Here is a 25,795-nt window from a genome sequence, read left to right on the forward strand (position 1 = left end):
TTAACTAAGACAACAACGGACAACTAACAACAAATGATAAGAAGAGCTGACTTGGCGAGAAATTTGAGCTAAAAATATGAAGATAACTAACATTGTAATCTGCCTGTAAGTTATATGCCAACTTGAAGCATTTATATATATATATATAGATTCTTACATTGGTATCAGTGGATTATCGGATTTCTTCAATCGAGATAGTTAATTTATAATTTAACTATCGAGATTGGATAAATCCGATAATCCACAAGTAACTATGTAAGAATCTGTTTCTCTAATGATTTTAAAAAAAAAATCTTTTTTTTGTTAAACGAAAATCCCCTTCAAGTGCCTTTCACATTCCACGAAATTGTCGATTTCATTAACACCTGTTAGCACATTTTGATTGTCACGGAATAGAAGTTCCATCATAATATAAGTTCCAAAAGGAAAAGATATTCTGGAATACTATTTCCACAGGAATAATTAAAGAACCTTAGTGAGCACGCTCACATACCCCACGTCCCCACATTGTCATTGGAGAAATTAAATAAGTATAAGAAAAAAAAATTGTATAAGAAAAAATACTGAATAATAATTTCCTGTCAATATACACATCTACATAGTATGTCCTTATTATGTACAAAATTTCATGAAATTCTGTTGTGTGTTTTCAGAGGAGTTGAGATGACAAACTGTTGCAGAAGTACATTGAAGCAAATAAGTTCAAAGGGGCATAACTCCTAGAAAAAAATTGAATCGTAATTTCCTGTTGATATGCACACCTACGTAGTATGTCCTTATTATCTACAAAGTTTCATAAAATTCTGTTATGTAGTTTTAGAGGAGTTGCGATGACTAACTGTTGAAGTAGTACCTTAAAGCAAATAAGTTCAAAGAGGTGTAACTCCTAGAAAAAAAAATTGAATCGCGATTTCCCGTCGATATGCACATCTACATAGCATGTCCTTATTATCTGAAAAGGTTTCATGAAATTCTGTTATGTAGTTTCAGAGAAGTTGGGATGACAAACTGTTGCAGTAGTACATTAAAGTAAATAAGTTCAAAGGGGCGTAACTCCTAGAAAAAAAATTGAATCGCGATTTCCCGTCGATATGCACATCTACATAGTATGTCCTTATTATCTGAAAAGGTTTCGTGAAATTCTGTTGTGTGGTTTGAGAGGAGTTGCGATGACAAACTGTTGCAGTAGTACATTAAAGTAAATAAGTTCAAAGGGTCGTAACTCCTAGAAAAAAAATTGAATCGCAATTTCCCGTCGATATGCACAACTACATAGTATGTCCTTATTATCTGAAAAGGTTTCGTGAAATTCTGTTGTGTGGTTTGAGAGGAGTTGCGATGACAAGAAACAGGACTGACGGACGGACTGACTGACGGACGGACGGTACGACGGACGGGTCAAAAACATTAACCCCTCGCAACTTTGTTGCGTGGGGTATAAATATTACAGTATATGTTCCTAACGGAATAAATGGTATAGAATATTTATTACAACAGGAATAGATATTATGACAATGTTTATAACAAAGTTTCCATTGGAACTTCTGTTAGGTGGAACAAATACATGTTGACAGATTCATCCAGTTAGTTAAAAAAGGTTATGACCCTTAAAATCATCCAATCATTTTTTGAGATCACAGGCAACCACATGTTGAGTATTTTTTTTAATATAATAGTTTCGTAAAGAGATAAATTTCCATAGAATTAGAAAAAAATATGTATAGAATTTTTTTTCTTCTTTTATTATCGTCATTATCTTCCCTTAAAATGAAGTATTTTTAGTAATATGGAAGGTACAATTTAATTACCTGCAGGGGTTGGAGTCATGTGCTGCCCTGGAAAACACAGTACATCAGGAACTTCTTCATTCAATCTCTTACTACCATCAAAAACTACTAGAAACAAAGCTCTGTAAGTCATGAATGTCTGGTGTGTTGTATAATAAACATACTGTCCACCAAAGTCCCAGAAGATGAGTCTGCCAACTTTCATTTTATATTTCCCACTTTTGAGGACTTTCTCCATTCTCTTTCTTATTTCTTTTTTGGTCATTTTAGTTGTCATTTTCTTTTTCATTTGCTGTTTTTTAGACTCACTAGAAGACGTTTGTGGTGATAAAGATTGGGCTGTTTGTGGCTGTGTAGAGGGTTCACTCGAGTCGTTCACAGGCCAAGATGTTGACTTGGTAGCTTGTGACTTCTGAGAAGGATTATCTTCTGCATGTTGACTATCAACAGGTTTTGCATCTGGTTCCTGATTTTCTGGTATTTTTGCTTGTTTACTTTCATCTTCTTCTATGGAGGTCATTAATACCTTATTGTACACAACATCCAAGGCATTATAAGTTGCTGTATGAAAAAAAAATTGATGTTATTTATTACATACAAATAGATAAACTTTGGTAAAGACTTTACAGTGACATAATCACTCAAAGTAACTAAAAAACTTACTTTAGCATAAAATAAAGTTGATCATTGAAGCAGGGAAAAAAGTTAATTTCTTCTTATTTTGTGAAAATTAAGATGTGGTATAGTTGCAAATAGTACAATTCTTCATCATGTTCAATTGACCAGGTTTTAATGAATTGTATATCATTGCAGTCTTCAACATTAAGTAAACCCCATACATATCTTTCATTTTGTCAGCTATACACATGATAAAAGGTCATGAAAAAACAAAAAGTTAAATAATTGACACAAAAACACAAAAAAACACAAAGAAAAGTGAAACAATTTACAGAAAAAAAACAACGGCCTAATTCATACATTTCAAAAACATTTGTATGTGAAAGATGGCTCTCATAGTTCTAGAAAATCTTTAAAGGAACCTTCAAATTAATTTTAATGTTGTTTATTTGCTTCTTCATACTTCAACAGTCCTATATACCAATGGTAAAGTTAATTAAATGTTATCAACTGTGGAAAAAAATGCTCTTTCAAAATTTCCCTTTGGAAGCTCAATGGGGGAAATCCATCGCAAATTGTAGTTGGCAGTATGCTAATTAATGACAAAAAAATAATGATAAACAGATATAACAACAATCACTGCAGACTTGGAACTGGCACATACCATTATTTTTGGGGTAAACGTTGACTGGCATATAACTGAAACTTCAGACCACGTCCATTTTTTTTACAAAATATAACTTAACTACCCACACCACAATAACATATATGTCATTGTATGTAACACTTAGAAACATGTCCATCCTCCCAAATGTGTCCACATGACGTCACTGAACTGTAAAACATTTCTTAACGTAAAAAGGGTGCAAAGGTGTGTCATTTGTATGAACACCCCAATATGTCCATCCTCCCAAATGTGTCCACATGACGTCACTGAACTGTGAAACATTTCTTAACGTAAAAAGGGTGCAAAGGTGTGTCATTTGTATGAACACCCAAATATGTCCATTTTTTAATTAACACCCAAACATACCCAATGCCCCAAACATGTCTATATCAAGCTTAATGTTTTTTCTTTACTGAAAGATTATTCGTGTCCATATTATAAATACTTCTGTTATTTGCTTATTGCTGTCTCATTAACGTATACTCATTTTACTATTTTATTAAAAAATAGAAATAAACAAGAATGTGTCCAAAGTACACGGATGCCCCACTCGCACTATCATTTTCCATGTTCAATGGACCACGAAATTGGATAAAAAATATAATCAGGCATTAAAATTAGAAAGATAATATCATAGGGAACATGTGTACTAAGTTTCAAGTTGATTTGACTTCAACTTCATCAAAAACTACCTTGACCAAAAACTTTAACCTGAAACATGCACTTTCATTTTCTATGTTCAGTGGACCGTGAAATTGGGGTCAAAAGTTTAATTTGGCTATAAAATTAGAAAGATCATATCATAAGGAACATGTGTACTAAGTTTCAAGTTAATTGGACTTCAACTTCATCAAAAACTACCTTGACCAAAAACTTTAACCTGAAACATGCACTTTCATTTTCTATGTTCAGTGGACCGTGAAATTGGGGTCAAAAATTTAATTTGGCTTTAAAATTAGAAAGATCATATCATAAGGAACATGTGTACTAAGTTTCAAGTTGATTGGACTTCAACTTCATCAAAAACTACCTTGACCAAAAACTTTAACCTGAAGCGGGACAGACGGACGAACAAACAGACGGACGGACGAACGAACAGACGAACGAACGGACGGACGAACGGACGCACAGACCAGAAAACATAATGCCCTTCTACTATCGTAGGTGGGGCATAAAAACTTTAAGTCTTTTTTAAACCAGCAGTATAACATGGGTTTAAATGGGTCGTCCATTCAACCAGGTATTTAAAATGGCCTCTACTACATAACGGATATTAAAGCAGTGTCTCACTGAAATCGTAAACAATCAGTCTGTACTCGCTACTAAAGGAGAAGGCCCGGTAAGACCGTTTTTTGGCCCCAAAATATAGTGCTTTTACAAAGTTGTTTATTAACTTTTACTTATTTATTTGAAAGAAACAAGTTTTTGTTACATGAATATGGGCTGTTATTGATAATACAATGTACATGCATCAGGTACTAGCATCATTTTTTCATGCAAAAACTGTTATATCTTCACATTTATGCTAATTTTAAGACGTTTTTTGTCTAAAATGGAAGTGGCCACACTTGTGTTCATTCTTAATATTTAAATATATGTTGTATTTAATGACAATAATGATACATATTATATATAAATGTTGAGAGTGAACACGAATACGGCTACTTCCATTTAGACAAAAAATCATCTGAAAAGTGACTTTAAATGGTATATTTGATAGAATTTTTTTTCATATTTAAGCTGGACAAATGCTTGAGTTTGAGAGTTTTTAATGACCAAGTCAGTCAAAACCTATTACAATAACCAATTGAGTGAATAAAAAATGTCAAAAATCTTTCATCTGACATGTCTGATGTACTGTAAATTTTAGGCCGAAATTAGCCATTACCAGGCCTTCTCCTATTTTAGATTGATATCCTAACTAGTATTAATCTTGACATGCTTGAATAACCGTAAAAATTCAGGCCCAATCAAAAATTCCTGGTATAATTATAGAACCTATCTATGGTATTTATTGTTAATGTGATGTCATTCAAATAATGCATGAAATATGGATGTTTATGTATCTTGTTTGTGTGTCTTTAGCGATGTTCGAAACCTAAAATTTAAATAAAAGCCTGTAGACCAGTTTGTCTCAGAACTGTTGAAAAAGGGGATTCCAATTCTATAATTGAAAGACTGCTGTGCAATAGTCGCAGACAGGAATAATATAAAACTAGAGGCTCTCAAGAGCCTGTGTCGCTCACGCTCACCTTGGTCTAGGTGCATATCAAACAATGGACACAGATAAATTCCTGACATAATTGTGTTTTGGTGATGGTGATGTGTTTGTAGATCTTACTTTACTGAACATTCTTGTTGCTACAATTATCTCTATCTATAATGAACTTGGCACAGTAATTACAGTTGAAAATATTTTCTGAAAATTTACAAAAATTTATGAAAAATGCTAAAAATTAACTATAAAGGGCAATAACTCCTTAAGGGTCAACTGACTATTTTGGTCATGAAAACTTATTTGTAGCTCTTGTTTTGCTGAACATTATTGCTGTTTACAGTTTATCTCTATCTATAATAATATCAGTGTTCTAGGATTTTTTTGGCACCTTGACTTACCACGGGTAAGATCAATAAAAAAATTACTTACCCACATCTAAAAGTTAAATCCGCCAACCAATGCAGACAGCGCAAAGCGCCGTCCGCTGCGGCGAGCTAAAGCTCGTCGCCCTTATGGCCGGGGGTCTGGGGGCCGCTCAAAAAACTTTTATGACATGCTTTAAATTATATGTTGTGAAGTTTGTCTGAACAAAGCTGGATTCGGATACGATTGAATTTTATACAAAATTTAAAAAAAAAGATTTCTTACTAAATTTGACAAATATGTTATAGTTATTACTATGTCATTTATTAAGAGCTATAATAAATGCAACTGTAAGTTTATTTTCCTCCGATGACAAGAAAAAAAAATCGTTTATGTCCCGATTTAAGCACCAGTTATCAATCCGGATTTTCCGATTTTACCGACACCGTGACCGACTTTTAGAATGATAGGAGAAGAATGTGGTCTCTTTTGCGCTTGATTACACCTAGTAAACGAGTGCTTGAATAAAAGCGCCGATAGACATCGACAAAATCTTCGATCTTTTATCAAAGTTTTTTCTCGTGATTTAATAAAAATAAAAAGCAGATATGGGAAAATTGAAGAGGACCGGGAAATTTCAAGAGTTTTTCGGCTTCCCCGAACTTGAAAATTGACTTACCACCGGGTGACAAAGGCTAAAAAATGACTTACCCGTTGTCCTAATCCACTTACCTCGGGTAACGGGTAATGGGAATCCTAGAACACTGAATATTCAAGTTAATAACAAAAAACAGCAAAATTTCCTTAAAATTAACAATTCAGGGCAGTAACCTAACAACAGGTTGTCCGATCCATGTGAAAATATCAGGGCGGATAGATCTTGCTTGACCTGATAGACGATTCAACCCTGTCAGATTTTCTCTAAATGCTTCGGTTTTTGAGTTATAAGCCAAAAACTGCATTTTACCCCTATGTTCTATTTTTAGCCGTGGCAGCCATTTTGGTTGGATGGCCGGGTCACCGGACACATTTTTTTAAATGAGATACCCCAAAGATGATAGTCGAAACCTAAAATTTAAATAAAAGCCTGTAGACCAGTTTGTCTCAGAACTATTGAAAAAGGGGATTTCAATTCTATAATTGAAAGCCCGCTGTGCAATAGTCGCAGACAGGAATGATATAAAAAAAAAAGGGATCATCTGAGTTTAATAGTACAAAATTATTCACTCAGTAAACGACTAATTCAGCTGTACTAACATTATTTGTATGTTCCCTGATGCAATTGCCGTAAACGTTTTTGACCTCATTGAGGACAATAGATATATAGGAAGCATGGTAGGAGTGCTTATGAGACAACTAACTCCATCCAAATCACAATTTATAAAAGTAAACCATTATATGTCAATTTACGGTCTTCAACACGGAGCCTTGGCTCACAACGACCACAAGCAATAAAGGGCCCCAAAAAATACTAGTGTAAAACCATTCAAACGATAAAACTAACAGTCTAAATTATGTTAAAAAAAATTAGAAATGAGAAACCTTTATATGAACCACATAAACAAAGGACAACTACTGAACATCAAATTGCTGACTTAGGACAGGTGCAAAGAATTGCAGCAAGTTTAAACGTTTTAATGGTACCATACCTTCACCTTTATCTGAAACAATAGTGTAACCGATCACAACATAGAACGACACACTATAAAATATCAATTTGAATGACTTAACTGAATCAAAAGACCTATTGACCAAATGAACATACACTGAACGAATAAATTTGATCTATGATATAATGTAAATACAAAGTTAACAAGAGTGCACACGCTGAAATGTCTCGCCTTCTATACTAATCATTGATATTATGTTGATAGTCCTAAGTATAAAGCTAAGCTTTATTACAACTGTCACATAAACTTAACATTAACCAAGATAACTAAACAAAGACCAATGAACCTTGAAAATGAGGTCAAGGTCAGATGAACCATGCCAGGCAGACATGTACAGCTAACAATGCTTCTATACAACATATATAGTTGACCCATTACTTTTAGTTTAAGAAAAATAGACCAAAACACAAAAACTTAACACTGTGCAATGAACCGTGAAAATGAGGTCACGGTCAAATAAAACCTGCGCAACTGACATAAAGATCATAAAATATTTCCATACATCAAATATAGATGACCTATGGCATATAGTATTAGATAAAAAGACCAAAACTCAAAAACTTAACTTTGACCACTGAACCATGAAAATGAGGTCAAGGTCACATGACATCTGCCCGCTAGATAGGTACACCTTACAATCATTCCATAAAACAAATATAGTAGACCTATTGCATATAGTATGAGAAAAAGAGACCAAAACACAAAAATTTAACTATAACCACTGAACCATGAAAATGAGGTCAAGGTCAGATGACACCTGCCAGTTGGACATGTACACCTTACAGTCCTTCCATACACCGAATATACTAGCCCTATTGCTTGTAGTATCTGAGATATGGACTTGACCACCAAAACTTAACCTTGTTCACTGATCCATGAAATGAGGTCGAGGTCAAGTGAAAACTGTCTGACAGACGTGAGGACCTTTCAAGGTACGCACATCACAAATATAGTTATCCTATTACTTATAATAAGAGAGAATTCAACATTACAAAAAATCTGAACTTTTTTTTCAAGTGGTCACTGAACCATGAAAATGAGGTCAAGGACATTGGACATGTGACTGACGGAAACTTCGTAACATGAGGCATCTATATACAAAGTATGAAGCATCCAGGTCTTCCACCTTCTAAAATATAAAGCTTTTAAGAAGTTAGCTAACACCGCCGCCGCCGCCGGATCACTATCCCTAAGTCGAGCTTTCTGCAACAAAAGTTGCAGGCTCAACAATAAAAAATGGGATGAATAATTATAGTAAAATATTAGACCGCTGTGAAATGCTAAACAATTTCAGAATAACATCAGCTTTGAAAAAAAAAAATACGACATTAGTATTATCAAAGTAAAACACAAGTAAATTAAAAATAATTTTGTAGATACGATTACTTCTTCTGTCTGTATAACCTTACGTTTAGAAACACCAAGAAATTTCTTGTAAAACAATTAAACTATTCTAAAACTTGGCAGGGCTTTCCATTGAAGCCAGTAGCCGGCGGAAATCCACCGCTTACGGTGACTTCAAGTGCCGGCTACTTCACTGCCAAAAATATAAATTCAAAAAGAAAAAAATATCTTTTTCAAATGTTTACAGGCAGCCGAGAGACGTATGTTGTCGCAAAGTCGCGGTCACGATAAACAAGGATGAAAAGTCAATGTTTACCTTGGGCTAAATATAGTTCACATGAATTCAGGTCACTGATTTGTTGTCTATTTAAAGTCAGAATGCATCGTTTCTTTTCAAAGATAACAAGAGAGACGTTCCGGTGGTCATTGAACGATAACAATAGAGATGTTCCAATGGTCATTAACTCGTTGGCTTTTTTTGGCTTTTAAAACGTGAAGACAATCAGATATAGGATGACAATCTTGTGTTATGGAATAATATTAGTCAAATTAAAGAAAGTGTAGTAGATCATATTGTTCAGAATCTGGAAAACAGTATCTTTTGAAGTTCATTTTTCAAAGCCCACGTGGTGTTCAGAGAATCAAGGTCAAAAACGAAAGTAGAATATTGTCGACTCGACCTCAAATAAATAACATTTCCAAATGATTTATGTATCCGACTTATTGAACAGTTTACAAAAAAAAGAGAAAATCAGAAAATATATCAATTTTCTGTCAATGCTTGAGAAATAATTGTATGATTTAAATATGCGTAACAGTCTTTAGAGAGAAAAGGGGGGTCATTTGTTTACAAATGCACGTAGTTATGCAAAATAAATCGATCAAGATTTCTAACAAACCGGATGATTATTTAAATAAAACTCCTTTAAAAGTAAATGAATTTTAAGCATACAAGGTAATGAAAATAAAAAACAGACATAAAAAAAAATGAAATTTCTTTGATTTTTTTTTTCTTCTTTCTTTAATTTCATACATAAAAAAATGGTCATTTGAAAGATTAAATTAGGTGCCAGGAGATTGTGAGAATGCAGGATTTTGTTCTATTTATGCCAGAGCTTAAGGGGGCCTTGAGCGGCCCCCAGACCCCCTGCCGTAAGGCACCAAGCTTACAGCTTGGTGAGCGTCCGGCTTCGCCGAACGCATGTTATAGCCGCCTATAATTTTAATTCAGCCTTCTACTTCCATTTCAATGGAAAGCCCTGACTTGGTAAATGTGGGGTGAATATCAACAATTGAAATATGAAATTGGTGCTTGATAAAACTTCCTCATGGAAGTGTGATGTATTCACTTCATAAACGACAAACATGTATTAGCGCTAAAAAACATGTAACGTTCTAGCATTTTATAGTGGACACGTTTTGGCGAAAAACAATTATCAGACACGTTTAAATTTCGGGGATGGACACATTTGGGAGTGTTACATACATATATATGCTTAGTAAATCATAATGCAAAGATAATTTAATTTATCAAAAACTACCTTGACCCAAAAATTTAACCTGACGATGTATAGACGAACGAATGGACGCACAGACCAAAAAATATAATGCCCCTAGATGGGGCACAATAAACCAACAGCTAAACTAATGACAAAACATTAATGCTGAACAGAAATAACATAAAGAAACCAACAGCAATCACTGAATTTCAGACTTGGAACAGGAACATACAGAGATGATGGAGATAACTTAAGGTAGACTGGCTGCATACAACTGAAACTTCTGACCACGGCCATTTCTTCACAAAATATAACTTGTCTACCTCAATTACCTGTAAAACAATACCTTATGCATACTTTAAGTGAATACAATGTTAAATCCATGTATATGTAAATGTGTATTCCTACCTGGATCAATCATGATCCAATTTCTTGTCTCTATATCAAGTCCACAGCGACCTTCAATGAGGGTAATCCCATCAGTTGCATGGCGCCCTTCTGGAACATTATCCCCTACTAAAAGCTTAACTAGACTTGATTTCCCTACCGAAAACTGGCCGGTTACCATACAGCGCATGTCAAATGATTCGTAGCTTCCACTGCCAAGCAACTTGTTCAACATGGTAGATCGGATGGAATCTGTATAAATACAAATTTTCTAATTATTAATGTATTGCTGATGATGTCCAAAAAATCTGTGCCTACATTATAGAAATAGACAGTGGCTAAATAGTATTATTCCATTTAAAAAAAAATTTCTGTATGTAAGTTAAACTGTTGATTATTAAAGGGAAATAATTTCAAAGGGGAATTTTTTGACAATTTTGACAAACTTTTCAACCATACTGCAGTTTTAAACATATTGGATAACTATTTGATTTAACTCCAGTTTTAATTTAGCTTCAGCAGGCATGCTTGCTAGATGATCAACAAAAAATTGAACAACAATCTATTTTCTGGCAAACTAAGTATTTTTTCATTCGAAGTTTGTATCAAATTTGTTGAGCAGTTTTAGATGTTAAGCTCTTTACTGTGGCTTGATTGTAAGTGTTACTCTTCATTTTTTGCCATTCATTCAAAAACCAGTCAAAGTGCAAAGTGATAACATGATAAAATTATGCATACTTTAATAAAAATATATATTCAATATTTATATACAATGATTATATAACAAAAATATTCAATAACAAAAAATGCCTAATGTCAACTAAACTGGAGGCTCTTAAGAGCCTGTGTCGCTCACCTTGGTCTATATGCATATTAAACAAAGGACACAGATGGATTTATGACAAAATTGTCTTTTGGTGATGGTGATATGTTTGTAGATCTTACTTTACTGAACATTGCTTACAATTTTCTATATCATTAATAAACTTGGCCCTATAGTTAAGAAGGATAATATTTTGTACAAATTTACGAAAATTTACCAAATTATATAGGGCAATAACTCCTTAAGGGGACAACTGACCATTTGGTCACATTGACTTATTGCTAAACATTATTGCTGTTTACAGTTTATACCTATCTATGATTATACAGTATTTAAAGGGAAACTTCGCAAAAAAATCAAAAATTGATATTATGTTCATTCTGTATAAAAATGCTCAAATTCATAGATATTAAAGTTTTATTCCGCTAGATAAGCGATCACCATCGATTTTGAATTTAGAGTATCAATTCTCTGCGACCCGCCATTTTGTCTTCTTTCCCGATTAATAAAAACGATATGTCTATAAACCACAAAGAAACAAAACTACAGTAACCGATGTAGTCGTAATTGCGTGTCGATATCTTGTCAATCGTACGGTTGTTTTATCCGACTAACTAACTTGATACGAAAAATATTCTTACTTTTTTTAAATTACCATGGTCTGTTGTTTTTAAACTGTTGATATTGGAATTAGGTGAAAAGTCAAAGTTGAAATCATAAATAAGTGTTCCGTGAAAATTGTTTTCGAAAATCTAATTTGTTCATAATTCTTTAAAGTAATAAACAAATATATTTTGATCTTCCCTCATCTGATCACCAGCATGGCTAAAGGTATTACTTCCAAAGGTATTGTGAGGGGTGTGAGGTGACACGTCCAGGTATTCAAGCGATTTCCTGTCGGGCTTGCAAGTTCATGCATCGTTTCACTTCTGCAGGTATTGATCAGTGTACACGGCTGATAACTTATAACTTATAACTTTCCATTTTGAACTATCAGATGAATAATATACAACTCTGTCTTACTTGTCATTACTAAACTCATACGCTTGTTTATAAATAACATTTCTGGTGTAAAGAATATAATTCATAAACATATAAATAATACCCAAAAAATAAGATTTGATGAAATTAAAATCTATTTAAATATTTTTTCCAAGGGTGAATTTGGGAAAATGTAATATATAGTCATTGTCAATAGTGAAGGAAAGATTGGAACAGACCAGAAATATTGATTTTAAAAAATGTACGCACTTGCCGACGATTCGTTTATACGACTGGATAGAAAGTTACGGAACTATAGCGCAATTTAAAATATATACATGTATACATTGAACATAAGAAAAAAACATATATTTTGAATAAACAGGGGTAAAAGTGTTGTAAATAGACTAGTCCACGTATGCCAACAGTATGTAATCATCGAATGTCGATAGACTATTGTATACCAGAAGAAGAAGAGAACCAATTTGATTTAAATACAGGTCGATGTATAACTTTTGCTTTGGTTCATTGAAGCTGTGGACCTAGTAAAATCACAGATTTATATCAATAAGATTGTTCTCGAACAAAGGAAGAAATTCGTCATCACAATTGTTATATATGCCACTGGACGAACACTAATTATCCCCAGGGAATGTGAATATTTTGCTGGGAAACTTTTGAGTATCAAAGTTTCAAATTAATTTCGGGATTTATTTTCTTTCTTGGTATTCAATAACAGAAAAAAGAATAAATTACTTGTTCGCTAAATAGGGGTATTCTTGTCAGATAAAAGACTTTTAGTTATATTTAAAAAAATAGGGAAATATGACATTAAATTGGTTCTGTCTTTTTTTTAAACATCGTTAAAAAGATGTGTGTCTAAGGTGAACGCCACAAGAACCCTGTAATACTAGTACGAGAGTATAGCATGTAAACATTCCTTCTCAATAATATGGTTGTATTGGAAATCTTTTCATACAGATTGACAACTCATTGTCCGATATGCATGTAATATTTGCCACATGACGCCCATAGTTCTTTCTACCGTCATCATCTTATTCTGTGATATTGCTGTAAACATCGATGGTTCACACCCAAACAAAATGGGAGTAATGGACCTTCAGAGCTTCTCCGTGTTATACACTTGTGAAATATATAGACGAAATTTCTGTATTGAAATGATTCTACATCTCACAAACAGGATTTTCAAATAACGATTGTGAGTAATCACCTTACAAACCAATATAAACGTATGGCAAGATATAACCATGAAGGAATTTAGTTTTTGTCAGACGCAAGAACTCATCACTATATATATCATAAACGTATACGTATATATATGCATACAGTTTCAAATATTAAGAACAAGCGGTCGATGTCGATAGTCTGTTTTCTAACTGTTCAGAGTTAGACATGTCACTTGTTCATTCTTGGAAGCCTTCATATTCCCCGTCTAACGATGGGAACTCTTTCTGATTGTGTTGACTATAAATGCTTGTATGGTAATTCTGTCGTTCATCTGTACAAGCGGTTGTATTTCCTCTCCTTTCCCAACAAACAAACGAACGAAACGCCACTAGTCTGATTTCTCTGGAGCTCATCCTCAATGGCTCTTATACGTCAGGAAACTTACATGTATACTAATAATGATTGTTTCAAGAACAACGATGTATGGACGAACTATTATAAATTCGTCAATATCAGTTATGCATGACTAAAATATAACTTTTATTACAACTACTGTATAACTTATTTGGATTAATGACGGCTATCATGTTCAACATTGCACAAATATTATCATAGAATTTTAAAAAAAATCCTCAAAAATCCTCAAAAGAAATAATGCCTTAGCTTAGATTATTGATATTCTTTTCACAAAAAGTTCGTGTAAATGATTGTCAAATGAATTTAATTATGTAAGAATAAAATGTTAAAAAGAAACTAAAAAAACATCATGCATGTTGTATGTTGTATTTTTTTGTCAATTAAAAACTTTAAAATTGCAATAGTTTTATTAACATTTAAACACAGCCAGATTTGAATACAAGTTAAGAAATTCCGGTAAAGTCAATGATATCAAACAGATGTACAATGGTATATCAAATTGGGTAATATTGCATTTAGTTATTTATAAAAGATTAAAACTACTATTTTTTGCTTCATATTTGAATCTTTACGCCAATTGCCGCTAAGAAAGTAATCAAAAATTGTTTCCTTTTATTTTTATACACTTTCGGAATTACGAATCTGAATTTTATTTTCAATTAATTTACACAATTTAATTATTGTATCTTTATTCTCATCGTGTATTAAATCTTAGTGTATTAACATCGTGACAGCATACTCTTTCTAATCCTTTCTGTTTATCCTTTCCAAATAACAACATTTATACCTGTGTACGCTTGAACTCACACCTGCGGCTAAATAGCTACAAGGTAAACGAATTGACCTCAAGCCGAGAAATATACAGTGACCTTTACAAAATAATATACACACTCTGCTCACACATTAGTTGCATTGAAATGATTATCAAAACAATAACGGTAAATAGAACTGAAATATTTTCAGTTCAATATCAGTAAAAATGTTCAATAAATATTTTATGAAAAAAATCTCAACAATAATTAATTAAATTTATTCAAAAACATTTACTAGAGATAATTTTATAGGAGTTTAATTCAATCAATACAAAACGGTATATGCATATTCATTTTCGTTCATTCTTATATTATGGTTCATAACTTCGACCATTCGTCAGCTGTGCGCTTTTAATTACGTATATTGTCGATAAGCTATAAGAGTTAAACAGATTTTATTTTTTCCCAGAATTCAATAAATCGGGCTAATACGTCACGACCCACTCGAGAATTCAACCAAAAAAGTTACAAATACTTGATTTTCTCCGTTATTAGAAGGAATATAAATTTAAAACTTTGCAAATGTGTTTTTTATGTTAAGATGAACATAATTAGATGATAAGTAAAAAATCGCGGAATTTCCCTTTAAGATAATAACCAAAATTGGCAAAATTTTCTTTAAAAAATATCAATTGGGGGCAGCAACCCAACAACCAATTGTCTAATTCATCTGAAAATTTAACAGCAGATATAGCATTTGTATAGATTGACTTGATTTAAGAAATAATTCTTTCATGCCATGCTCTATGCTCATTTTAACATGGGTAGGCATCATATTTGTTAATATCTTAATACCGAGCGTTAGCGAGGTATTAAATGTTTACAAATATAATGCCTACCCATGTTAAAATGAGCATAGAGCATGGCATGATAGAATTATTTCGATTCTAATAGGAATATTTTGAACTTTTGTACTTCGAAGCGGACCTATAGTAGACGCTCAAAATGTCGCCATTTTGATTTGATGAACAAAAACGTTATAGAAAAATCAACAATTTATCAATAAAAATAGAACAGAAACATTTAAACTTACTTTTAGAATGTTTTTATTTAATTTCTTAGCGAGCAACACCAACAAAAATGTCCATTTTGATCTCTGGCCTTGTTCAAAATTCATCTGACGTTGCAATTTCAATTGTGACGTCAATCACGTGCAGTCCATGTTCTATTCGAATTAGAACATGGCTTTGTACCCAAAGCTAAAGAAGAACGTCATATTAGAAAAACAATTTAACACCGTGATAAACTCTAAATTCTTTTGTTTCAAATTTATAAGCCAACAGTTTCCCCTATGTTCTATTTTTAGCCATGTCGGCCATCTTGGTTGGTTGGCTGGGTCACCGCACTTATTTCTTAAACTAGATACCCTAAAAACGATTCTGACTAATTTTGGTTAAATTTGTTCCAGTAGTCTTTCAGGTGAAGGTTTTTGTAAAAGATTACAAAAATTTACGAATAATTGGTAAAAAAATGACTATAAAGGGCAATTACTCCTTAAGGGGTCAACTGATCATTATAATAAAGATAATAACCAAAAACAGCAAAATGTTCTTAAAATTACCAATTCAGGGGCACCACTGGGTCGATGCCACTGCTGGTGGAGATTTATTTCCCCGAGGGTATCACTAGCCCAGTAGTTAGCACTTTTTTGTGCTGACATGAATTATCATTGATATGGTTGTATTCATAAATTAACTGTTTACAAAAATTTGAATTCTAGAAACACTAAGGCTTTTCTACCTCAGGCATAGATTACCTTAGCTGTATTTGGCAAAACTTTTAGAAATTTTGGTCCTAAATGCTCGTCAACTTCGTACCTTTTTTAGGCTTTTTTAACTTTTTTGGATGAGAGCGTCACTGATGAGTCTTTTGTATACAAAATTTAGTCCTGTTATCTATGATGAGTTTGTTTTGTATATATTAACATCCTATTTTTATTCCATTAACTAAATATAGTTCACATTTTGCTTATCGTATCTGCGAAATAGACATAACCAAAAAACTAACTTTGACCAATCATGCCAATGAACTATGAAATTGAGGTAAAAATAAAATTAAGGTGATGTATGATTTTCAATGATCATGATGATACAACTATCCACCAGGTTTCAAATACTTTGACATACGAAATAATAGGTAATAGCAAGGCCTTTAATGATGAGAAAAACCCACAACATCTAGTTGGCCACAAAACTCCCCGACATAAAAAGGTTACACCAACTCTGCCATACAGACATGTACGCCGTGCAGTCATTTTAAATACCAAGATGACTTAATGCTTTATTAAAGTACCTGGGAAACAAACACTTACTATGAAAACTAAACATTGACCTATAACGGTTTACTTTTACAAATTGTGACTTGGATAGGGAGTTGTCTCATTGGCACTCATACCACATCTTTTTATATCTAAACACAAAAACTCAACATTGACCAATTCAACATAAAAAACAGTTCAAGGTCAGGTTAAAACTGCCAGACAGACATGTTCACGTTTCAACAACTATATCAATCAAATATAGTTTATCTACTGTGTATAACAGCTGAGATACTGACTAAACAACGGAAAATGTACCTTGATCAGTGATTCATGACATGAATCGATTGTAATTCCTACATCCCACATTATAGCCCTAGGACTTTTGTCACAGATGAAACAAACGCACATTATTGGTTTCTAACAATATTATGTCAGACTGTAGTCTATAATGGCTTCCCCTTTTCTTGGAGAAATAATTCTAGCAAGGTAGAATATTGCCTGCAAGTACTGATAAACATGTACTATAACTTCCTACAGAAGACCATATATGGGATGGTACTTACTATGTGGTGTATTTCATATATTGGAAAGCTGATAACACTATATAGCTCCATAGTTTGTTATTATCTATCTTATAGTGATAAATCTCATCAATACATTGCAGTTAATTGAATGACTTCTTACAAAAAAAAATGTTGTTATTCTGCAATTCCTAGAGTAATAATAAACTAATAATGAAATAAAGTTAAAGAAAAATACCTTCTATTCCTAGTCCAGCAGTCACGCCTGAAGATTTCTCTGACATGACAGTCTAAAAAATTAGGAATATGCACTGTGAATATATCTTTACTCATGTCACTTGTTGCACTATAAAAATTATAAAATATCAACCCCCCCCCCCCCCCTTTCCCCAAAAAAATATACTTTATAAAACAAATGTTTCACATTATATAATATTTATATCGAACAAATTTTCATATTTTTCAGGAAAAAGGGTAGCCCAGAGACATTAATAGAGATATATAGTTTAAAGTGTAAAGGTGGTTTTTGAATTTAAAACATCCCCTTGTAGACATAAACTTGCTTCATGTTGATTTGCAAATGCATTTTGAATGCACCTTTCAATGGAAAATTGTTCCAACTGTAGAATATTCCAATATTCCGCAGTGATCTCACAATTATCATTTGTCTTGATAAAATGTATCCGTCCACTTTTGGATAACCTCCATTTTTTGCATATATGTAAAATTGAGTAAATCAAGTACCTATGTTCCATCATATAAAAAAATTGTCCTTCAACGTAGTATTTCTGGTATAACCCTGGAGAGACATTCATTTCAGAGGAGATGATCTTTGAAAAATTGTTAGATGACAAAGAAAATTGGTCAAAAATCATTGTTTAAGGCTGTTACTGCTTAAGGAGTTATCCAATTGTTTTGTTAGTATTGACATTTTTGTTGATCTTGCATGCCTGATTTTTTTTTTCAAATAACATTTTCTATCTATCTAAAATAGTTTTCAAGATAAAAGGCAACAAGAATGTGTCAATAGTACACGGATGCCACACTCGCACTATCATTTTCTATGTTTAATGGACCATGAAATTGGAGTCAAAACTCTTAATTGGCATTAAAATTAGAAAGATCATATCATAGGGAACGTGTTCTAAGTTTCAAGTTGATTGGACTTCAACTTCATCAAAAACTAACTTGACCAAAAACCTTAACCTGAAGAGGGAAACAAATTGACGAACAGACGGACAGACGTACGGACGAACCGACACACAGACAGATAAACACAACTAGATATCATTGAGATGGGAGCCATCTCTGTGGGCCCCGCTTGTGAATAATGTGCATTAAAAAATTGTATCTTTACCATAGGACATGGGTTTGTCAACTGAAATCAAAGTTTTTGACCTTGACCTTTGACCTAGGAAGTTGTAAATAAATTATGACACACCCTTTGGTGTTGGTTTATAAACATGTCAAGTATAAACTTTGAAATGATAACGGTTCTCAAGATATAGAGCGGACACGATCTTTACCATAGGACATGAAGTTGTCAACTGAAACCAAAGTTTTTGACCTTGACCTTTGACCTAGAAAGTTGCACATAAATTATGACACACCCTTTGGTGTTGGTTTATATACATGTCAAGTATAAGGTCAGGTGATACTTACAAAACAGACATATACAACTTACAATCATTCGATACACCAAATATAGTTGTCCTATTGCCTATAGAATCCAAGAAAGAAACTTAACCATGAAAACTTAATTTGACCAATCAACCATGAACATGAGGTCAAGGTCAGGTGATACCTACAAAACAGACATATACAACTTATAATCATTCGATACACCAAATATAGTTGTCCTATTGCCTATAGAATCCAAGAAAGAAACTTAACCATGAAAACTTAATTTGACCAATCAACCATGAACATGAGGTCAAGGTCAGGTGATACCTACAAAACAGACATATACAACTTACAATCATTCGATCCACCAAATATAGTTGTCCTATTGCCTATAGAATCCAAGAAAGAAACTTAACCATGAAAACTTAATTTGACCAATCAACCATGAACATGAGGTCAAGGTCAGGTGATACCTACAAAACAGACATATACAACTTACAATCATTCGATACACCAAATATAGTTGTCCTATTGCCTATAGAATCCAAGAAAGAAACTTAACCATGAAAACTTAATATTGACCAATCAACCATGAACATGAGGTCAAGGTCAGGTGATACCTACAAAACAGACATATACAACTTATAATCATTCGATACACCAAATATAGTTGACCTATTGCCTATAGAATCCAAGAAAGAAACTTAACCATGAAAACTTAATATTGACCAATCAACCATGAACATGGGGTCAAGGTCAGGTGATACCTACAAGACATACATATACAACTTACAATCATTCAATACACCAAAATATAGTTGACCTATTAATTATAGTTCAAGAGAAATAGACCAAAACACAAAAACTTTACAATGAGCAATGAGCCATGAAAATGAGGTCAAGGTCAAATACACTTGCAAGACTGACATGTACATCATAATTTACTTCCATACACCAAATATAGTTGACCTTTTGCATATAATATTAGAAAAAAAGAACAACACAAACAAGAATGTGTCCTTAGTACACGAATGCCCCACTCGCACTTTCATTTTCTATGTTCAGTGGACCGTGACATTGGGATAAAAACTCTAATTTGGCATTAAAATTAGAAAGATCATATCATAGGGAATATGTGTACTAAGTTTGAAGTTGATTGGACTTCAACTTCATCAAAAACTACCTTGACCAAAAACTTTAACCTGAAGCGGGACAGACGGACGGACAGACGGACGGTCGAAAGGACGGAAGAACGGACGCACAGACCAGAAAACATAATGCCCCTCTACTATCGTAGGTGGGGCATAAAAATCAAATTACTCCAATGAACCATAAAAATGAAGTGAAGGTCAGATGACACGTGCCAGTTGGACATGTACACCTTACAGTAACTTCATACACCAATTATAGTATAATTTTTGATTATTGTATCTGATATATGGACTTGACCATTAAAACTTAACCCTGATAACTGAACATAAGATTGAGGCCAAATGAAAACTGTCTAACAGGCATGGGGACCTTACAAGGTAAATGTATGCACATACTAAATAAAGTCATCCTATTTATTTAAAATGAATAACAAAAGGTTTATCCAAGACATGAAATATTTTATTTTTTCATATTGAAAATAAAGGCACTTTTTAGAATTTTTCATCAATTTAATCAGAATGTAATACTGTAAAAAAAATCAGGATTAAAAAATGTTTTGAAAAGTAATTGATTAAATTAAATTACTTGTAATTTTTGGTTGATTAATGATTACAATGATTACTTAAAAAATTGAAATCAATAATAGCTGACTAATGATTACAATTACAATTACCCCAAACCTGATCTGAGATGAGACTAGTTAACCATGAAAAGGAGGTTATAGACAGACTGGCGGTGTAAGAATCTCAAATAGAATTTTGCAAAGCTTGTTTTCGCCTTAACACTCTTGAATGAAATAAAAGACATCTACTAATTTTTTTTAATATTGACGAAATCACAAACCAATCATTTCCTGAATTCAAAATGGTGGCTTAGCTTACTCTTTTGTAAAGAGTTGAATTTAGCGTCTCAAATATATGAATTTGGCCAATCAAAATCGTAATAACAAATATATTGCATTAGAATTTGAAATTTTTATTTCAAGACATACACAATGTCCCCTAGAGTATCCTGGTTTTGTACCTGGTTTATTCTAAGTGTAAGCATTTGTAATTAAAAGTATGTGTACCTGTAAGTATTCCATCACTTCTTTTTTCGGCCCGAATTCTCCTGTTGCTGCCAGATCGTATGGAGTCTCACCCTGAAATACAAATCTTTATATTGCCTTTATCTGATTATTACAAAGAAAACTTTTGTAACATATATCATACAATAAACAAGACCAGTAGCAGCTGAGTGGTGCGTTATTTTGTTTTTACAGGTGCTAACCATATTATTTCAATTATAAAATATAACTCATGAACAACATTCTGATTATTTTTATAACTTTTTCTGTAGCCTTTAAGAAGGCTTTTAACTTTTTTAAAAGCATATGAAATAATTTCAATCTGTCAGCATTTAGTCTTTGTATTTTTTTTTACGTGTTTTTTTTATTTTAAATCTGTTAATGCATCCTTATGGCTAAATGAGGGTTGTCGGATTTGGTTTTTTTTTTGGGACAAATTATTCTCAAGTTTTTTTTTATATATTTTAGCACCCCATTATTTTCTATTCATCATCTTTTTGCCCAATTCTCTCTATTCCTGAAGTTTTTTTTCTATCATTCATGATTTTCTATTCTGTATACCACATCCATATCCTCCTATAACTGTATATTGTTATTTTACAGATTTCATAGTTTTTAGTGTTAACACTGACATTGTATAGATAAGGAAATACATAAATTACCGTAGGTACCCGCTTATAAGTTGGAAGTTTGGGAGTAAAATTCAGAATCCAGAGAGGGGTACCGACTTATAAGCTCAAAAAAGGTGGTCAGATGTGAATTTCCTGACCAAAACTACGTTTGTGATAGCCAAACCTACATAAATCTCTAAATAAATAGCTTTTGTGGAAAATAAATGACTACAATACTGTCTTTTTGTTTTATTTGCTCTCTGTTAACATTTGTGTTGAATTTCCCACTGTTTCCGTTTTGTGTATTGACTTTTCATGGTCACATGGTTTTTGTATCATCCCAAAGGAATAGCCAAGAACCAGAAATCAGAAAAAGATAATAATGTACTTAATATATAACAAGAATGTGTCCTCAGTACACGAATGCCCCACTCGCACTATCATTTTCTATGTTCAGTGGACCGTGAAATTGGGGTAAAATCTCTAATTTGGCATTAAAATTAGAAAGATCATATCATAGGAAACATGTGTACCAAGTTTGAAGTCGATTGGACTTCAACTTCATCAAAAACTACCTCGACCAAAAACTTTAACCTGAAGCGGGACAGACGGACGAACGGACGAACGAACGGACGGACGAACGGACGCACAGACCAGAAAACATAATGCCCCTCTACTATCGTAGGTGGGGCATAAAAAGAATGTATCTAACTGACTAATTGTGTTATTATTGTTTTATTAAAAATTACAACATTGATTGACAAGCCAATATAATCCATGAATAACCCCTAATTAAGTGACAAAGAGTTGTATTCACTACAAGTGTGAAAATATCAGTGACAGGTTAATATTTTTTTGTATTGTAGTCCTGTTTTGTAATGTTGTCAGTTTAATATTATAATTAACATCGCCATTAAAGCGGGAGGTTTGGCATGCCCACTATTTTTATTTTGAAATGCCCTGTACCAAGCGAGGGAAATGGCCATTGTTATATTATAGTTCGTTTCCTGTGTGTGTTACATTTTAATGTTGTGTTTCTGTTGTTTCGTAGTTCTCTTATATTCGATGCGTTTCCCTGAGTTTTAGTTTGTAACCCGGATTTATTTTTTTCTCTATCGATTTATGAATTTCTACTACTGTTGCCTTTATTTAATGTATTGCTTAAGACTATTTTGATACTATCTTATAATTTTGTTATCATTGTCATGACAACGGATTGGTGTATGGGTCTTTTGACAGTTTATTTGTTTTCATTTTGTTTAATGACTACAAGTGTCATATTCAGGATATTGCCAGGTCTAATTTTGAATCAATACAAATTATTATTTTTGATATCAAAAACTATTTTATCCAATTACTTATAGGTTATTATTATTGCTTCTTTTCCCTAAAACTGAGATATTCATATACTTAAATTTGGCTTACAAATTATGGAATAATAAAATTATCCACTTTTAGTATAACTAATCACCCAAAATGTATTAGTCATGTTAGTGGTCTATAAACAAAATGATTTTATTTTTGAAGATTTTGAAAACAAATACTGGATTTCTTTTATATGAGGCCTAAAATAAAATTTCATTTGTTTGGCATTGCCGCCCGACCCACTGAAAAACTTGCCGCTCAAAATAAAATAGGGATGTCAAAAGATCTGAAATTTAATACTCGGATACTCGGTCATAATACTCGAGTACTCGCAAGTACTCAGATGAATCTTAAACGTCTATTGAAAAGTTTAAGTTAGATTTTAGGTGGGATGCAGTGCTTTTGTTATTACCTTTCATAAACACATTGACGAAATACAAACGTACTACAAACATAGCTTCCTCCTCTGTTTTTTGTGTCAATGAAACAATAAATAAACGACTGCCGTTTTTACAAATAACCTATCATAATAGCAATTATTGTTTGTTTACGTGTTTATGAACCAAATTTCAATAAAATCAAAATATTTTATAAGCAAAAATCAAAAATATTTGCATTCTAAGTCCGGACAATGAACCAATGGCATAAATATATTTTGTATATAATTTGATTGAAAAAGTAAACAAATCTTAACAACATTCTTGCCTTTACTAATGAGATGATCATAGTCTTCTAATCAATAACAAACATACTTTGTTTTTATTTAATTATCTTATGTCTAATTAAGAAGGAAATTTACAATATTTAGCCCCAGGTTATAAATTGTACTCCAGTAGCAGTTAAGAGGGGGAGGACAGGGGTAAGGGAGACAGGGAGAAAGGGGGTAGGAGAAAGGAGAAAGGGGGTGGGAGAAAGGAGAAAGGGGGTAGGAGAAAGGAGAGGAAGGCTGGGAGAAAGGAGAAAAAGTTGGAGAAAGGAGAAAAAATAAAATATCTCTCCTTTTAAAAAATTTTCTAATATTTCAAGAAAAAATATCTCAAAAGGAGATGTTTTATTCTAATGGGAGAAATGAGAACGGGGGTAGGAGAAAGGAGAAGACGGGTGGGAGAAGGGAGAAGGGTACCCCCCTGTCCTCCCCCTCAGTTAAGTAATCTGTAATTAGGGTGGTTATCCAAACAAAAGGTTTAATGTCATTATAAAAAACATTTTGATCTTAAAAATTAGCTGAACTTATTAATTATTCTACTTTTGTTATGTTTCCTTCAACATTATAATTAACTATGCTAAAATAAAAAAATTCTAAAGAGTAAAAACAAAAAAGCTAACCTTAGTCAGTAAAAAGCTAATTTTTTTGAAAAACAATTAGTTATGAATAAGTGATTATTGCAATGCGATGACATCTTTCATTTATGTTGAAAGTCAAAATTTCAAGATTTTCTAAATATTTCTAATCTTCATCAAGAGATTTGATCTAAAAAACAGCTATTAACTTATAATTTAGAAACAATGCTTTGAATGATGAATTTGGTAAAGATCTTAATTTCCACTATACAAATGTTGAACAATATAATTGTGTTTTACTCATGTTATTTTTTGTTGAAATGTTAAAGTATGTAATTGACAGTAATCGGAAAGTAATGTAATTACTTTTGATAAAGTAATCGATTGTAATCGATTGTAATCGATTACATACTAAAATTTGAGTAATCGATTATTAATCGATTGCACAAAATCCTTCATGTAATCGATTATTAATCGATTACATTTGTCAGTAATCGTGCCCATCCCTGACTGTGATAATATTAGTATAAACACTGTGTCTATTTGTGCCAACCTTCCAATATTTTGCTATCCTAATTTGGTACAAATCCTTTATCCTCAAAACTTCTCAGGGGCAGTACTTAGGCGTGTTTGTATGGTAGTTTGTCACACCTTACATGTATGATTACTAGCATCTAGGTATTGGTTTGAGCCCTCGTTGGACAGTTGCAAAATTAAGGTTTGATTTTCATGTCATATGTGATAGGTTAGTCAGTTTCCTACCGCAGGTTGGCGTTTTCCTTCAAGTAAAACCAAAGCAAACAATCAAAGTTTTAAATCTTTGTCCATTTATACAAGGAGCCGTAGTGGTTGAGCCATTTAACTTATGGTTATTTAACAAAATTGTGACCACAACTTCAAGATGTTCTGTTCAATGGGCAGTCCGACAATAAAACTTCAAGTTTCACGTCATACATTTTATATGGTTAATTTGTCAGTTTCCTGCCTGAAGTTCTGTGTTTTTTTCTGGGTACTTTGGTTAACTCTGCCAATGAAACTGACTGTCTTACATGAAACAAGAAGTTATTGTAACAGGATGCTGTTACGAAGTCTCCCAAACAAAGCTCCCATAACTCGCCATTCCTGTGGTCCCATACATTTAC

The 25,795-nt window shown here is 32.8% G+C and overlaps 1 protein-coding gene and 1 long non-coding RNA gene across 2 annotated transcripts in view; both read right to left on the bottom strand.

The window, feature by feature from the left end:
- LOC139498915 (uncharacterized) overlaps positions 1-25,795 on the bottom strand; it is a 437,948-nt gene that overhangs the window by 375,177 nt on the left and 36,976 nt on the right. The gene's annotated exons all lie outside the window — the stretch shown is intronic.
- LOC139498899 (uncharacterized) overlaps positions 1-25,795 on the bottom strand; it is a 99,969-nt gene that overhangs the window by 59,971 nt on the left and 14,203 nt on the right. Inside the window, exons 8-11 of the mRNA XM_071287489.1 lie at positions 21,400-21,471; positions 17,794-17,845; positions 10,575-10,805; positions 1,809-2,348 (exon numbers count right to left, since the gene is read on the bottom strand). Coding sequence (XP_071143590.1) covers positions 1,809-2,348; positions 10,575-10,805; positions 17,794-17,845; positions 21,400-21,471 — 895 coding nt within the window. The remainder of the gene's footprint in view (positions 1-1,808; positions 2,349-10,574; positions 10,806-17,793; positions 17,846-21,399; positions 21,472-25,795) is intronic.

This window comes from Mytilus edulis, chromosome 12 (assembly GCF_963676685.1).
Source record: "Mytilus edulis chromosome 12, xbMytEdul2.2, whole genome shotgun sequence".
Taxonomy (NCBI): Eukaryota; Metazoa; Mollusca; class Bivalvia; order Mytilida; family Mytilidae; genus Mytilus; species Mytilus edulis.